This window comes from Acartia tonsa, chromosome 6 (assembly GCF_053477335.1).
Source record: "Acartia tonsa isolate MP-2025a chromosome 6, ASM5347733v1, whole genome shotgun sequence".
Classification (NCBI taxonomy): domain Eukaryota; kingdom Metazoa; phylum Arthropoda; class Copepoda; order Calanoida; family Acartiidae; genus Acartia; species Acartia tonsa.
Genome location: NC_137265.1, coordinates 6,246,722 through 6,264,827, shown reverse-complemented (window position 1 = coordinate 6,264,827; position 18,106 = coordinate 6,246,722). Strand labels below are relative to the sequence as shown.

Sequence of the window (18,106 nt, the reverse complement as noted above, 5' to 3'; positions counted from 1 at the left end):
GAAAACAATGGCAGTTGTAGGTAGCTTTACCCCTTCCGTTTTTGAGTGGGGAGGAGGGGGACGAGCATTGAACGCTTCCTTTAACCTTTTATATCATCCTCTATTACAGCAAGAAGGTTGTGTGCATATTCCCTGGTTGTTAAAAAATTTCCGACCGTAAGTCGTTACCTTGATAAAACAAACAAATAAACTATTAGGAAACCATTGTTCTAGAGTTCCTCAGATGTTTTCTATCAAATTTTATGTGTGAGAGTCCACATCTCCATCCTTGGGGTTACAGGATGCGAACAAACAAGGCAGGATCATGCAGGTGAAGAACAAAAATATTTTTTTTTACTTAAACAAAGCTTTTTACATTACCAATATATTAAAAGATCCTATAGTAGTCCATATCAATTTAAAATATAGGGTTTAAAGTCATTTTCAGGTTTTGGGTATGACCTGCATAAAACTTTAAATGGCTCCTATGAAAGCACTTTTAGACTAAGATAATTTTATTTTTAAACTCCAAGCTTAAACTAACATGTTAACATGACATATTAAAATGTCATAAAAATCTGCCGCTATTTTCCCACCAACCGCTAACTGCAGTGGCAGACAGCTTCCAAGTACACCACTGAAGTTTATATTTTGAGAATTCTAATACAAAATAAACTTTCTTTTTGGAAAAATTGCTCTTCTACCATCAAAAATAAAGAAAACTACAGCAGCTTAAAATCTTTAAAAAGGGCCTAACAAGGATGACAACATCCATAAGTAGCGTGGCACAAAAATCGTGGATGGGAATACATACAAATAGAATGAAAGAGTAATCTTTAAAATCAAGAAAAGATTCACTGGAAAAATAAACACAAAACCTTATTTTATTTTCTATAATGATTGACATACCAACGGCCAAAGTAAATTATATGCTGGATTTAATTTAGATATCAATAACTAAAAAAGATTTGAAAATCGGACCATAAACACCAAAGTTATGGTGAAAAATTTGAAAAATACAAATATAGCCTAAAACCTGCTAAAAAGCAGTCCGACCGCTATGAATGTGTTAAAGTTAATTATGCTCGTTAGTGTTGGGAATGTTGACAAAAAGTTTCAGCCTTCTATCTGTCATAGGAGCCGAGAAAATCACGTTCCCCCCACTTTGTCTCCAACCGAAATACGGACATTTTGAATTATAGAGTAGCTTCGATACTAAAGTAAAAGGGTAGGAAATACAGAAATTCTTTATAAAACAAACACTCTTTTAGACGGACTAAAAGACATTTTAAATTATAGAGTAAATTGCAAACAAATAAAAGATTCATTTTTCAGCTCAATTTGTTCCTGCAAACATTTTAAAAAAAGCCTTTCTATAATTTTGATCGGTCCCCCCGCCCGTACGTCCGTCCATACGAATTAGAAAGTGTAGCAACTCTACCAAGAAAGTCTGTACGTTCATTTAACCCTTAACGGTCGGAGAGGGGGGGGGCGTTGAACGCCCCCTCATCCAGTTTTTTCTATCTCATTTTCTGTGTGTGAAAGATAAAGAGCCCATACTGCTTGACTTTTTAAGTGTGGGTATGACACATAACTGAGAGTTGGAATTTTTTGAATATCTCCATCCTGGCGGGCACAGGATGCCAGCAAACCTGGCAGAGTCATCCAGGTAAAGAACAAAAATATTTTTTTAATTAAACAAAGCATTTTATCTTACCAAAATACTAAAATATCCTTTAGTAGTACATCCTCATATTAAATACAGGTGTTCAAGTCAATTTCAGGTTCCAGGTATGATCCTGCAGGTCCTGATCCTCCAGGTCTCCAGAAATCTTTAAAAGGCTCCTGTGGCCGCAATTTTTGACTTAGAGACTTCAAACTTTAAACTTAAGCTTTTCTTACATGTCTACATAATGTATTAAAATTTCATAAAGATCCGCCGCCGTTTTCCCGCCGACCGCCGACTGTGGCGGCTGGCAGCTGCCAAATATAGCTGCTGCCGCTGAAATTTATGTTTTGATATTTCAAATATAAAATTTACATAAAAATAAACATTTTCTGCAAAAAAAATTTCTTCTAGCTTCAAAAATAAAAAAATTACAGCCGTTTAAAATTTTTAAGTAAAAAAGGACCTAAAAACAAAGGTTGTTAAATAAAAGGGTGAAGGAAGCAAAAATTGACTTTGACTTACTTAAGGTCGGAAATTCATCATAACACAGGGGACTTGCACAAAAAAAATTAGCCCTCTAGCTCTAATAGGAACTGAGATAATAAGGTGCGGCAAGGGGCCCGACTGTTAAGGGTTAAAACATGCTGATTTGTAACTTTTTTGACAACATTTTTTGTATAAAATAATAATTAAAATCGACATTTTAGAATTGTCATATCAATTTCGAATTTTTCATAATGATTCCTATGACAGTTAGGCACAATTTAGAACAGTTTTGTACGAATAAGAAAGCGTAGCAACTCTATATTATCTATCAGAAAGTCAGTAACTCCATTAAAAGATGCTGTTTATCCTTTTTATCTGGTTTTTGGAATAATGATTCCTAGGAAAATAAGTTAAAGTATTATAAGCAAGGCATCTCTATAATCAAATCCTAAATATGAAAGTATGTCCTTTTACTGATTCCTATATTTATGCAATTTTACAAAAAATGTATGTACAATTTTGTTTAGACTTGGAAATTAATGTTCGTAATTTATTGTTTGACTGTTCTTCCTTCTGATTTTAGAGCTTTGATTTTATGGATGTTGTCATCCTCGTTTTACTTTAAAGTGAACACATTTTATATTCTGCGAATAAATTGACGCCTAAGCTAAAGTCACCCGTTACTGTTGAAATGAAAGATAATCAGAAATAAAATATGATACATGTATAAAAAATCAATATTTTTTATATTTTTATTCTCAAAACTGTTTAATTAATGGTGGTGAATTAACCACTTTTTGGTACGCCCCCCTTGAAACGCCTCTATTATTCTACATTCAAATTGATAATAGTACACAATGTTATTAGGTACATTGTTGTATTGATTTTTTAAAAGAAAAAAGAAATTTAATTTTAAAAGATAATTTAATAACAACCGTTCGAGATTATATTAATCAATAATAATTTTTAGATTTTTTCGTTTAATTAAATTCTTTGAAATTTTGGCGATAGTTCTCAGTGAGTAAACATACAAAATGAATGTTGTTATATATTTTTGACTTTAAACAAATGCTTTAGTTAAGACAAATTAGTTGTACCAAATGATTTTTTTAGTAGAAGAACTACTCTATAACTCAAAATTTTAATGTGTTCGTCTGTAAGAATTGGTATTTGAAAAAGCTAAAGATTTTAACTGCTATATAATAAAGATGGCTAAATTTTTATGGAAAAATTATGGTTTCCTCAAAGGGACTAGTTGAGCAAAGAACACCGCAAACACTCTAAATTACAAATAAATTGAAAATAATGAATTCGGAAATTTTTAAAGTGAAGCTTCTCTATAATTATGGTCGATCGGTCAGTCTGTCTGTCCGGCCGTGACGGTTAGCTCTTTTTGTTAATTTAGACATTTTTTCTTATCAATTAAATAATTTTGTATGTTGATTCCTATATAAGTCAAATACGATTTAGGAAGCATAGCATCTGTTAAGTAAATGTTACTAGAATTTCTGTATGTCCATTTCAAACATGTTGATTTTAAATTTTTTTTTGCGATAGTTGGCGATAATTGAAATAATGATTCCTAAGACAACATTGTACAGTGTTTTAGCCGAAGCTTCTCTATAATTAAGTCCTAAAAATGTAAGTATGTCCTTAAACAGTATCCTATATTTAAGCAGTTTTACACTCTACAAATGTTGATGTGCGTTTGACCTACCACTTCAGATCTTTGCATTTATAGATGTTGTTTATGAATGTTTTCATAAAATCATAATGTTATTATAATTTACTGTATATGCACAAATTTATATCCAATAATATTAACCGTTCCTAACCTCTCTGGAGGGCCTTAACCCTGTCAGGATTATTTAATATTTCCTAAACTAATCTAACTCAATCTAACCTAACCTAACCCCTGGGAAGGGGGGTAAATCCTGGAGGGTTTCTGTTATAACTAACATAACTAAACCTAACCTAACCTAATTTTACTGAGCCAAAGTGAATCTAACCCCTACGGAGGTTTCAAACCCATTAGGCTACTCAATATTATCTGACCTTACCTAACCTTACCTAAACCCTGCAGGGAGCCCTAATCCTGCGAAGCTACTCTATATTATCTATTCCTATCTAAATAAACCTAACTTAACCTAAACTAACCAATGCAGGGGACCCTAACCCTTTTGGGATACTCAATATTAATTAAACTAGCCTAACCTTACCTAATTGAATCTAAAATAGCCTGACTCCTGGAGGCAGCTCTAACCCTGCAGGGTTACCCAAGATTATCTTACTAAACCTACCCTACCTAACTCTATCCTAACCCCTAACATAACGGGTCTACTCAATATTACCTAACATAACCTAGCCTAGCTTAGCCTAACCTAATCTGACTTAATCTATCATAACCTAACCCCTATGGATGTGCTAACCCTTCAAGGGTACTTAACATTACCTAAACTAACTTAACATAGCCTAACCTAACCTAACCCAACCCATGTGGAGGGCCCTATTTCAGCGGGACAACTCAATATAACCTAACCTAATTTAATTTAACCTTGTTTAACCTAATCTAAACCCTGTGGGAGGACCTGACCCTATGGGGCTACTCAATTTCATCTAAACTAACCTAACTAAACGTAACTCAATCTCTGGAGGAGGCCCTAACCCTGTGGAGCTACTTAATTTTACCTAAACTAATCCCTGTGGAGGAGAGCCCTTACCTTGTTTAACCTAACCTTACCCGTGCAGGGGGCCCTAACTCAGCGGGGCTACTAAACTTTACCTCACCACTGCACTGTGGAGGGCCTCCAGGGCTTTAATCTGATAATTTTTCATTTTTAATATCCGAGGAAAGCTGTCTATAATACGATGCGTTAAATAATTATTACTCAGCTTTAAAAGAAATCAGATTTCAAGTCTTTAACTTCCCTCATGTCCAATTGTTGAAATTTTGAAAGTTTTTTTAAATCTGCCGTTTGAATCATATTGTTTGTTACATCTATATTTAAACCTTTAAAGATTTTACTTTTCTATAAACCATTTCAAAATTAATTTATGATATACATTATTTAATATACAACATTCAAATATAATTTTTTTATTTCATAAATAACATTTTCTACTTTTCATCCCTATTGTCCTTAAAGTGTTAACTCAGTATAAACTTTGTACTTTCCCCCCAACTAATTTGTCTAACTACGCCTCCCACAATACAAAACTGTATAAAAGTCGTAAGAAATTAAGACGGAAAAAACTCGAGATATTTGTCATGCACGTAATACGTGGACCCACCATTTTAGGGGTCACCGTATTTAAAAGATAATCTAAATTGATCAGGAAGGGTGGAAAAATTGGGCTGTTTATTACACTAGTCCCTAAAGTCTTATATTAACGTTTTCTTATTTGTTGATCTAACAACCTTAGGGACTTTTATTGAATTGTGATTGGTTGTTTCATTTAGTTGAGTGTTCAAATGGTTCAATAACCTATCGTAATCTACAGAAGGGTTGATTTTGTGTATCATCATTATGCATATAAATCAATTAATCGGCCATTGTCTTTTCCCTTAGATCCCTGTAAAATGATCTTATATTCTAAATATAATTAAAAACTAAGTTTGATTTCATAAGATTACGAAGAATATAAAAGTTTTTATTGTTATCAAATAAAAAAGTAAGGAATACATCATAAAAATTGAAAAGCAGACATTTATTGCCTAACTTTTTGATATAAAAGTCATCATTTTATCATCATGTCATATTTTGCCCTTTTTGTCGTGTTTTTAAGAAGAAAATTTTTAAACTTATGTAAGGGTTCAAATACCTCAATGATGATTCACAAACTCACTCATTCTGTACATTACATTGACACGTTTGGACACTCAACAAAATGAATCAACAAATCAAAATGCAAAAGAAGTACCCAAAGTTGTTAAGCCAGCGTGTAATTAATAGCCCAATGCCCCCCCCCCCTCTGCCTGGGGTAAATATCAAAAACAAATCATTATGATAAAAATTGCCAAAATGAGTCGTCTGTACTATTCCACCATTTTTTTATTAAAAAATTCTGGTAATAAAAGCTTCAACACTGTGCATTAAAATTTATTTTTTAAATATAATAAAGAATTAAAATAACAATAATAAATAGCATTTAAGTTCTTCAAGTTTTTAATTGCCATAATGCCAGGTAGTTGCCCTTTTGTCCTTATTACAAACACTGGAGGCAATTGCCCCACATTTGACGGAAGGACAGCTGCCAAAAATACATATAGGTTTACAGTCTTCAGTACATGCCGCTCCTTTGCATACTGTCTGTAATAATATTAGAGTAAAACACTTGAGGGAGAAAGGGTTAAATAACTGCATCTCCCCATCGCATCAACCTTGTGCAACCTTTCTATTGGGTCATTGAGAACCAACCAATGGTGTCGCTTATATTAATACAGCCAATTAGCAGAAAATAATTTAGAAGCAGACGAAAAAGGTCATTGAAAAAAAAAGGGAGCTAGTTGTCTGTATATAAATCTATATTCTATACTATTGATCTGTTATATCAATAATTAGTTAGCACAGAACTTTCCCCACCCCTAATTTTGAAATAAATTGAAAGTTTAGTGATAGGTAGGGTTAATTGTGGTAAAGGGTAGCCCCGCAGTGTTGGGACATCGCAAGTTTAGGCCTTGAAGGTTTTTTTGATTTCTTGGGGGGCTAGACATAGGGGAAAAAACACTTATCCCCTCCCTAACTTATTTTCAATTTAGTTTTAGGACCTAGAGGTACTTTGAGAAAGTACAGAGTGTATTTAAAAATGCTGATTGAAATATTTGGTAGACATGGACAATAATTATAGATCCAAACAAACAAAAAATTACAGACAGAAATACAGATATCCTACTTCTTTGTGAAAAACACTTGCCTGACACTGAACATAAGATAATATACTACAATATGCCTTTGATAACTCATACTTTCTATTTTCTGATTGTTCCTAAAAAAAATCATGTAAAACATTTCAAGAATATTTATAATCATACAATAAAACTGCTTATTATAGACCATGGATTTTTACCTGTCCATATATAGCACAAAAGAGAATACTCAAATACAAAATCCTAGATACTCTTAACATTTTTTATAATCTAATAAAATTCTCTGTAAAAATTAGAAGAAAAAAAAGAAAATCATAAATCATAAAATGAATAAAGTTATTTTATATTATACAATTTTTATAATAAGGGCCGCTTATACGAAAATAAGTTAGGTAGTGACGAAGCCTTATTTTAATGCCTATATTTTCAACAACTTCTATTGAATATATTGGGTTGCAGTTTTAGATTTGTAAAATTGATGGATAAGGAAAATGGAGGAAATAAAGGGTTGCACTAACAATCAAACTTGTAAACTGATAAAAGAAATTGAAGCAAAAATTTTTTTTACTGAAATAAAAGCATTTTAGGCTAAAAGAAGTCAAAATAAAATTTTACAAATGGGAGTAAGTGTTAGGTTTCAAGTTTGCCTCGATGGAAATCACTGCTTAATGTCAAAACTGAATTGATTTATAATGAACATAAATTAATATAAAAAGAAACTTAGAGATTTAAAAAGATGTACTTCAAAATAAAATAAAATTGTCATTTATTCTAAAATTGATTTTAAAGTATTATGGATATGAGATGTTCAGCGCTAAATTTTAGTCTTAAAAATTAAAACCAAAATATTGTAATTTTACAGCAAATTTAATTATTCTATTAGAATATAATACCAAATGCTACTAATATAAAATTGATTTTATAGAAATAAAAATTTGTACATCCCTTCTTTCTGCTACTTTTGTACATCTTAATTCATAAAACAATTAAGAAATTTCTCATCAGTTTTCTCAGAATCACAATGAAGGCTACAGCAACATTCTTAGCAGTTTTCATTTCAAGTCTTTTTGTAAATGAACTTAATGCAGATATAAAGGTAATATAATTATTTTCAAAAATTGCTACACAATTAGGCTTTAATGAACAAGTTTAAGGAAATATTGCTAATCCCTTTTCTAGTATGGCATCAAAACTGATTAATATCCGCTGGATTAAAACCGGTTCTCAGTCACACTGAAAAATTATGTATCGTATCACAGACAACTTCCCACAAATATTAAAATAAAAACAATAAATATGTTGCATTAAATAACTATCACTGTTTTCCAACTGGCTTACAGATCACACATCCTATTACCGTCCGACGAAGAAATTGACAACGCAGTAGTTTCTGAATCTTTTATTTAAAGTTGAAAACTGTTCAACTGAAAAAATATAAAAACTCATTAGATAAAGAATACAAACAAATACAATAATTAAAATAGGTAAATTATAATAAGATCATTAATAGCAAAGATAAATACAACGAGATATAAAAGTGTAATACAAGATATTAACATGTTACATAGGTACATTTGGTCTTTTCATCAAACAGAAAAGGAAAGGAGATCTGCTATTATTTTTTATTTGAAACATTTTGCAGTTAAGGCCCTATGCACATCATGCATGAGCTGAATCGTTACCTGGTTTTTTTTCCGTGCAAGCAGGACAGTCCAGAGGATGGATTCTTTATGCAATTGCGGTTTCAATGACAAACAACACACATCTTATGTCCCGCACATTTTCTCAACAACAGAAGAAAGCGCACTTGTCGGAGCCAACGCCTGTCTCACTAGGAATGCTGCACTTTAGGAAATCTCTGACTCTGAGGAAATGTCGTCGTCGTTGTATTGGTGTAAGGATAAATGGCCAAAGGACTTTTCAGGATAGTGCACATTACAAAGGACACAAATGCAGCTTCCCTGCCGAGACAATCACGGTGATCCTTTTTTTAAATGCACACAGACATACCATTACTCTTTCAGGTTGATTTGTTGAACCCAGTTACTGGAGGATCCTTGTTATCCAGGTCTCTATGTTGTGTCACTGCTTACATGGCCTGCAAGGAAATATTTATATTATATAAACTTTAATCTAAATATCATATAAAGGCTAACGCAGGGATCTAAAGGGATAATACAATGGCCGATAAACTCATGTACAGGGTGCGCCACATAAATCCGGACTTTTTTCAAACGGCCATAGCACCAAAACTACTTGACCAATCATGACGTTTGACCACACTATAAAAAGCTTGGGTAATTACCTTTTTGCCCATAAAAATTTTTAGACGATGGAGGACGTGTTCTCCGAGCTGGCAGCGCTTATGTTCAACATGGCAGAATCGAAACGCGCAGATAGTTTACCCTGGATTCTTGACTAGGGCCCACTAAATGTGACCTCAGCCCATCTGTAGGTGAGGTAGAGTTATGCAACTTGCTGGGGATACTGTTAGATACACAAGTAAGACACTAGAAAAGACTAGAGCTCTCTATCTGAAATGGCTTGGCCGTAGTACTCCATCAAAGTGAAACGTGGCAGATTTTGAGATGTCAAAAACGTCAAAAATCGTGAAAATTCGTGAAAATTTCTCGGTTCTCGACTACATGGGCCCATTTGTAACCTTAAAACTTTTAGACTATGTGTTGCGATGATAACCCTAGCTTAATCTTCATGCCATTTCCAAAAAAGTATTGAACGTTGTTCTAGCTTAATTGTGGCCCAAATGAGAGCCGCCGTGTCGAAGAGTAGCTTGAAAGATGGGTGAATTTGGATCTTGCAGTTACTCACGTCCCTAAGGAGATATGGCCTCCCAGCAGCCCCGATCTTCATCCAATTGACTTTTGGGCCTGGAGCGCCATTAAAGCATGAACTAATAGACGCGCCCATACCACAAAGACCTCCCTCATCGCCACTATGAAGGAGAACTTCGCCAGCTTGGACAGGGACATGGTGACCAGGGTCTGAGGGCGGTTCAGGGGGCGGGTAGAGGCGGTGATTGAGGCTGGCGGCGATTTTATTGAATAATCTAATAGTCATATAGCTAGTTTGCTTCCCAGTTTTTAAAATTCAATAAAATCTTTAAAATTGACGATTTTATGTTCATTTTTTTAAAAATAAGAAAAAGTCCGGATTTATGTGGCGCACCCTGTACATCCCTAACAATGATAAAAAATTACCTCTTTTGTTGATTAAAATTAGTGGTTAAAACGTATGAACACTGAACTTAATGAATAAACTTTCAAATTTACTAAAGTCCCCAAAGTTGTTAAGCCAACGAATAAGAAAATGTTATTAAAAACTTTGTGGATTATTGTAATAAAGAGCCCATTGTCCCCTTCTCTCTCTGAAATAATGTCTCTACTTCTAGCAAAAGTAAAAAATTCATAAATTACTAAAATGTCTGTGTTTGCTTTAAAGAGAAGCTTTAAGCTGGTTTTAAGATATTAATGCTGGAATAAAGTTTTGCCCCCATTTTGGTGATTGTCCTCTATTAAAATTTTGAATTAACTTTTTATATCATTCTTATAAAATTCTGATATTTATTTGTATATAGCCTTTCAGGTAATTATGGCTAGGATTTTTGAGTTTTTTCAAACAATTTGAGAGAAAGAATATCTTAGAGAGGGTTTTATTAAAGCTTATATGGAGGCTTAAGGTATTGATTATTCAAAATACAAATGTTTGTGGATAGGATGCATGTGTAGGGAAATCCTGCCGTACTAAATGCAATGGCAGGTGTCCTTTTGGATCTTGTCCAGCAATGACCTGCAAGTCTGTAGCCCCGAGGAAATGTATAAGAAATCCAGGTATAATGATGCGAAGCTTTTTATTGTGCCTATAAAAATGACGTAATACTGGCCTTCCATTGGTCAATTAGCATTTATACTGGCTTTTTATTGGTAATTCAGTCTGTGCATTTGCCTATCATTGGTCTTTTGTAATTCATGACGTCATTATTTTATAGGCACTATAAAGAGCTACATAATCATTCATTAAAGAAAATGTCTCTGACTTTCTGTTGGTGGACTTACAATTCCTGATTTTCAAAGGAAAGCAGAAATCATCCTATTCTTTTAGAAAGATCTTAAAACTTTTAAGGAGGAGCTGATGTAAATTAATATTTACCAAAATAAAAATTATTCCTGACCTGCAAAAGTCTAATTATATACAACCAAATACACCCTAAACAAAGTGACTCAGTCACTTTCTATTTTAGATTATTTTCAAGTTTCTTTATGGGCTAAATTTAGATGTCTGAAATAAAATATAAAACACAATATTTATGTTTTAGGTCCAGCAAACCCTTCAGGAACACGAAAACCTCTGCCACCACCAACAACCAGTACCCCAGTGCCTCCATCAGGCACTACCTGTGCACCAACTGTCACCTGTCCAACTTTACCATCTACAACCTCTACACCAACTTTACCATCTACAACCACTACAGCAACAACATCTACAACTACTACACAAACTACAACAACTTCAACTACATCTAGGTCATCCAGAAAATATAGATATTTTCAGTATCGCATCGAAAACGATTAATAGTCGCTGGAAGAGAACCGGTTCTAAGCCATACTGAAACTCATGTATAATATCGTATTGTATCCAGTTTTCTACGAATATAAAAATCACAACATTTTGGCATAACAAAAACTGGTTTTAATCTTATTTGTACATTTTATATCCGTGGAAAGCTGTTTATAATACGATCTAATAAATAACTATTAAAAAATGCATAGCAACTGTATAAAATTAGCTTGATTTCGAAATTGTGTACCTTAATGTCGAGGGATATAGGAAATAGGAGTTTTTTATTTTCTTTTTGAATTTACAATTGCATTGATTCCTGTGTAAAAGTTTTATTATAGGTATCTCTTAAAATTTAAAAAAATATTAAGAAAAAAAATTATTCTGGATCAAATTGCAGGATAACTACAACAAGTGCTAAGACAACTACAGCCAGTTCTACAACAACGACTGCAACCAGTTCTACAACAACAACTAAAACAAGTTCCTCAACAACTACTTCAACTGTGCCAACAACAAAATCTACTGTTCCAACAACAAAATCAACTGATGCAACAATACCATTTTAAATTGGGTTTTTTGTTGCTGTAATACTAGCGCATTTTTTAATATGCAATAAATGTTTTTTTACTGCATTTTAAATTGATTTTTGTAATGCTTGTGCTTAATTATTTTTATAATAAAACTTATATTTGCATCTTATTGGATCTTATTGGACACTTTTTTTTATAAGAGAATATCTTGGATTAGTTTTAATTTGATATTGTTATAATAACTCTTATAATTCAGATGTAAACTTTTTATTTAAATAGTTAAGTCAAATAAAGAAGTAAATAATAATAATGATTTGCTTCAGTTATAGGAAAATTAGTTTGGTTAACTTTAATGAGTGTTAAAAATGAAATAAACGGACTGCTCTTGGAAAGATCTTAAAAACCATATGAAATAGAAATACAGAAACTAATAAACAATTCTTTCAAATTGAAAGAATAGAGTGGGGGATTCGAAAAGTGTAATATACACTAGTAATATAGTAAGGCATAAATGTCATCTAATTTATGTCTGCTTAAAAAAGAAGTTTGTCTATAATTAGGGTCGTTCCGTCCATCCTTATGTCCATAACGGTTAACTCTTTTCATTAGTTTAGACATCTTACAATTCTTATGTCTATTTTATACTGTGCACGGTGATTCCTATAACAGTTAAGTACGTTTTAGAAAGCGTAGCAACTCTTAAATCGTTACCATTTAAAACTTGCTGACGTTTAAGTTTTTGACTATAAATTTTGTATGGTATGATTATTTCATAGATATGATTTTTAAAATACTGAATGTTAGGAACCAACAACGTATAATATTATTAGCAAAGCATCTCTTTTATCAAATCCTAAAAATTTAAGTATGTCCTTTTACTGCAATTTGCAACAAATCTATGTATAATTTTAGAGTTACAAATTTATGAATAGCTTAACAAGCTCTGACACTCTACAAGAGTTAATATATGATTATCCTTTCTTCTGACTTTACAGCTTCGCTTTTAGCGATGTTGTTATCCTTGTTTATTCTATGACACAAGAGATTTTAACGAGCAGGGAGTGAGGGGATATTGAAAAGTAAATTATATATATAAACACAGACTTTCTTTCTCAACATGTTCTTTAATTCGTTGGCTTAAAAAATTTCCTTAAATCTGAAATGGTTGGTTCGAACCTTTCTACAAATAATCATAATCTGCAGAAGGGATAATTTGGTTTATAATAATTGAGGGTGTACACTCTACATCCATTTATTGTTTTTGTCTTATCCCTCAAGATCTGTGTTCACTAGTAATAATCATACTACGTTTTAATTTTTGATTTATTAACGTTTTATTATCTTTTATGAAATTTGTCTAACTATTACATAACTTTATGAAGTAAGAAAGTGTGGAATGAACAAGGATGACAACATTCATAATAGCGAAATATACTGTTTAAATACATTTTTAAGATTGATTGCAGATTTTCTTAGCTTAATATTGTTTTTTGTTGTCCTAGGAATCAGTGTTCAAAAAATCATGTTTTATGCTTTCAAAATCGTACCAAACTACTACAGGAATCGCCATACAAAGTTTGAAATCGATAGGACAATACTAATATGCCTATATTAACGAAAAAAGCCGGAAGCACGGACTGACTGACTTACCAATTAAAGAAAAGCATCACTTCTAAAATTATACTACGTCATTATAAAGATAAACAGACGCACAGAACCCAAGTGTCAAAAAGATTCATTTTTAAAAACTTAACCATATGTATTGAAAGATGAAACATTTGTCTCAGTTGAAAAGGATGAGAGGCGTTGTAATCATATTTATACTCACTCAATTATTTTATACAACTAATCAAAAGGTACTGTTCAATATAAGTTCACTAGCGGCTTCGCCCTTAGCCTCTAGGGGCTTTGCCCCAAGAGGTAATTTTTAAAAAATTTAACAAATTAAAATTAAGTACTACTGGAGCTGCCAGTAGTTTTATGTGAACTGACTTCCCCATAAACAAAAAAATGGGAGGGAATTTTTTTGTTTTTGGCTTAAAACCACCACAGGACCAATTGGTATATACCCTGAAGAGTAGAATCCGATCGATTCAGTGGTTTCAGAGATCTCAAGGGACGGACGGACAGACGGACGGAAGGACGGACGGAAGGACGGACAGACATCATTCTACTTTGTATTAAAGATTGATAATAGCAACATATCAATGTAGAAAAATCTACATTTTTTTAGTTTAATTGTCGTCAATTTAGGTTGCTAACATTAACATCATTTATTGCTCAGTTCGTTTATACCATAAGAGGGGAGGGGATTGGGTAAAGGGGGTGGATTAGGGGGTTCGTTATTTTGGCCAGCTATAAGTTACACTTTGTTAGAGTACATGATAATCTGGTGTAAGATGCAAGTAATATATTATTATGTTATCCTATGTAATAAGGTTTTTTCTGAAGTTTAAGATTTTGATAATTATTAAACTGATTGAGTTTCATTTCAAGGAAGCTTTATGTAGGTCTTGGGAAGGTTTTTGGTTATTTTTCAAATCACTTCTCGCCCACTCTAATACAGAGCCCCTAATTGAAAGGGACGCAGACTCTATTTCTTTTAAAAGATTTCTATACTGTCTTACTTAATTTAAGGATTTGTTCTCAATTAATGATGAAATTGGTTCTGCTGTTCCAAGATCATTGTGTTGTGTTACAGCTTACATGGCCTGCAAGGATAATAAACATAAAAATTTAAACTTAAAGTGTTCGTGAACGTTTTTAATGAAATACTTATGTTTTAGAACTTTAAGACTTTGCATACAGCCCCTAGTGGGGTCGCCCCAAACAGTGATTTGTTGGTCACATTTTTAACTCCGCAAGAAAATAGCTCAAAACTATGGTAAACCAAATTCAGCATTTTACAAGATTATAAAGTTCAAGCAATCATTGTTCTTCTTGTATTATTTTTTTTTTTAATTATGGGACGTGTTATAAAGGCTCTAGAACATTTGTAACAACAGCTTTTTAGTTCCTAGTCATTCTATAAAGTTTTTTTTTCAAAAGGTTTTTTACCAATCAATCAATAAGATTTAGAGATGGCAAAAGCTACCTTGCAAAAGCTCATACATAGAGGCATATGACAAAAAACTAGAATGGAACAATATGATTAAAATGAGAAAGAAGATAAAAACAATGTTTATAATGTCTAAATTATAGAAAGGGTGCATAGGACAGCCATGTGAAACAAAGTGTAATGGTAGATGTCCATTTGGTTATTGTCCAGGTACACTTTCTTATTAGAAAGGACTTCCAAAGGGGGGCAGGGGGTATATTAGGGCAAGAACCCAAAAATATAAGTAGGTTTGAAATTATTTCACCATAAAAGACTTCAATATTATTCAATAGTACCCATTGTATGTAATGATCATGAAATATAGCATATAACAACAAACCATGTAAATGAATGTACAATTTAAACGAAAAAATAAGGGTAAAAAAGAGAGAAACGGAGGTTATTTAGATGGCAATAAAAAACAAAAATAGATACTTGAATTGTTGCACTGTTTGCAAAAACAAACTATACTTCAAACCTAATCTTTACTTTTTCTGACGCTTTACAAAGTGTCTAAAAAAATTAGCCATGTTACATCATAAAAATGAGGGATTATCCATCTCTTTTATAGGGGTTTTTGTTCCCACACTCCTCTCATCCTTCATTTTTATGACGTCACATGGCTAATTTTATTAGAAACTTTGTTAAGCTTCCTTTTTCTGGAAAGGGAGGTGATTAAGATGGCATAAAAACAGAAATAATATAGATTCTTAACTTAGGTATGACTTGCAGGACAGTTGCACCACAAGGGTGTTTGACAACAACAACCACCACCACAACTACAACTACTACAACAACCACAACAACTACTACAACTACAATTACAATTACAAATGCTCAACACATGGTTCCAGCCCCAGCCCCCTCTTCTCCAGTACACCCTTACCATTAATAAAGCTAAATCAAGAAGAGACAGCTTTCCGTGGATATCAAAACAAAAAATTATAAGATTAAAACTGGTTTTGTTATCCCTAAAGTTCGAAACAAAGGCCCGGGCTAGCAAAACTTGTTTTAATTCTATGACTTTCATTTTGATATTTTTGGGAGATTGTTTGAAATATGATGCTATACATGATTTTTCAGTATGGCTGAGAACAGGTTCTAATCCAGCGGATATTAATCAGTTTCTAAGCCATACTGGAAATAATATTTTGGTTAATTATTTTAAATATTCATGGGGAAAAACCAATTATACAAAAAAAAATTGCCTTTTTAAATAAAATAAAATTTGTATTACACCAAGAATTATTATATAATTCAAAAATTAATTTTATTTTAAATGCCGTTTTTAGGTTTAATGTACAAAAAAAGCAGTTTGAGTGCTATAAAACAAAATTATCAAATTATTAGATAATAAAAATTATGATGTAAAATTTAAATTGCTTTATTCATGACAAAAAAATGTTGTTGTTATTGTTTCAACATTTGTATGGAGATATTACTGTTACTTTCTGGTAACAATTATAGAGTTGCTACATTTATAAATCTTAACTAACTGTTACAAGAATCATCCTGCAAAGTTACCAAGTCAAAATTAACATTTCAAATGTACATTCTAAACCTAAATTTAGAAAAGCTTTGCTTTTATCAGTCAAATTTTTATACAATAAATCTTGATTTTATTATTTTTTTCTAAGATAAACTTCTGTATGCATTGTTTATATTTTGTTGCATAGATAAATTCATTTCTATAGTAGCGCAGCTACTCTATATTTACGACATTACCATGTCTTATTTCTATGACTGATGTTAGGATTTAGGAAGCATAAAAATTTATAAAATGAGCTATCCATTAAAGTATTAAAATCTGTAAAATAAAAACAATACCTAGATCCTATACGTTTTTGGGTTTAATTTCAAGTATTCAGAAATCAGATCATCATTTTCTAACGCGCCATTGTAGGATATTAGGTTAAGTAACATTTTACAGACAACCGACTCTTTGATTGAATTACTTTTGTCTGTAAGTCCTGTACTGTGCTGTACATGGTAATTAATTGCGCCTGTTTCTTGAAATACATTGCCTTTAATCTCATTATTAGCAGCATGTGCCAGACATAGCAGCAGTAAGTACTTGTTTTAACGTCTCTAATATGTTGCGGTGTGGACCAGACTCGAACCCAACACGTAGCCAACAGCAAGCCAGGTCGCTATCATTTACGAATGCCAAGGATTCAATTCTAAAATATTGTTTTAGTTAGTTGCGCCAATTGTGGCTATAAATATCCTTGTTTATAATAAAAATAGCCTTTTTGTTGCATTTGTATATTGAAAATATGAAGATAAATAAGACGGATGGTTATAATAAATGTGTATATAAAGAGTTGATATAAGATATATTCTCTATATACAGGGTGTCTAAAATAAATAAGATGGATGGTCATAATAAATGTGAATATAAAGAGTTGATATAAGATATATTCTCTATATACAGGGTGTCTAAAATAAATAAGATGGATGGTCATAATAAATGTAAATATAAAGAGTTGATATAAGATCTATTCTCATTATACAGGGTGTCTAAAATAAATTAGATGGATGGTCATAATAAATGAGATTATAAAGAGTTGATTAAGATCTATTCTCATTATACAGGGTGTCTAAAATAAATAAGATGGAAGGTCATAATAAATGTGAATATAAAGAGTTGATATAAGATCTATTCTCATTATACAGGGTGTCTAAAATAAATAAGATGGATGGTCATAATAAATGTGAATATAAAGAGTTGATATAAGATCTATTCTCATTATGCAGGGTGTCTAAAATAAATTAGATGGATGGTCATAATAAATGAGATTATAAAGAGTTGATTAAGATCTATTCTCATTATACAGGGTGTCTAAAATAAAAAAGATGGATGGTCATAATAAATGTGAATATAAAGAGTTGATATAAGA

At 32.1% G+C, this 18,106-nt stretch overlaps 2 protein-coding genes across 2 annotated transcripts; both read left to right on the top strand.

Annotated features, from left to right (window-relative positions):
* The first annotated feature begins 8,009 nt into the window (after positions 1 to 8,009).
* On the top strand, positions 8,010 to 12,278 carry LOC145321679 (uncharacterized). Its single transcript, XM_080163200.1, has 5 exons — positions 8,010 to 8,097; positions 9,026 to 9,108; positions 10,737 to 10,849; positions 11,335 to 11,542; positions 11,977 to 12,278. Exons 1-5 carry the CDS (start codon positions 8,023 to 8,025, stop codon positions 12,143 to 12,145), a joined length of 648 nt encoding a protein of 215 aa, XP_080019326.1. The 5' UTR covers positions 8,010 to 8,022; the 3' UTR covers positions 12,146 to 12,278.
* Positions 12,279 to 13,895: 1,617 nt separating this feature from the next.
* LOC145323241 (uncharacterized) lies at positions 13,896 to 16,506 on the top strand. The gene is made up of 4 exons (XM_080165683.1): positions 13,896 to 13,965; positions 14,747 to 14,827; positions 15,311 to 15,377; positions 15,926 to 16,506. Exons 1-4 carry the CDS (start codon positions 13,906 to 13,908, stop codon positions 16,096 to 16,098), a joined length of 381 nt encoding a protein of 126 aa, XP_080021809.1. The 5' UTR covers positions 13,896 to 13,905; the 3' UTR covers positions 16,099 to 16,506.
* Positions 16,507 to 18,106: the final 1,600 nt, after the last annotated feature.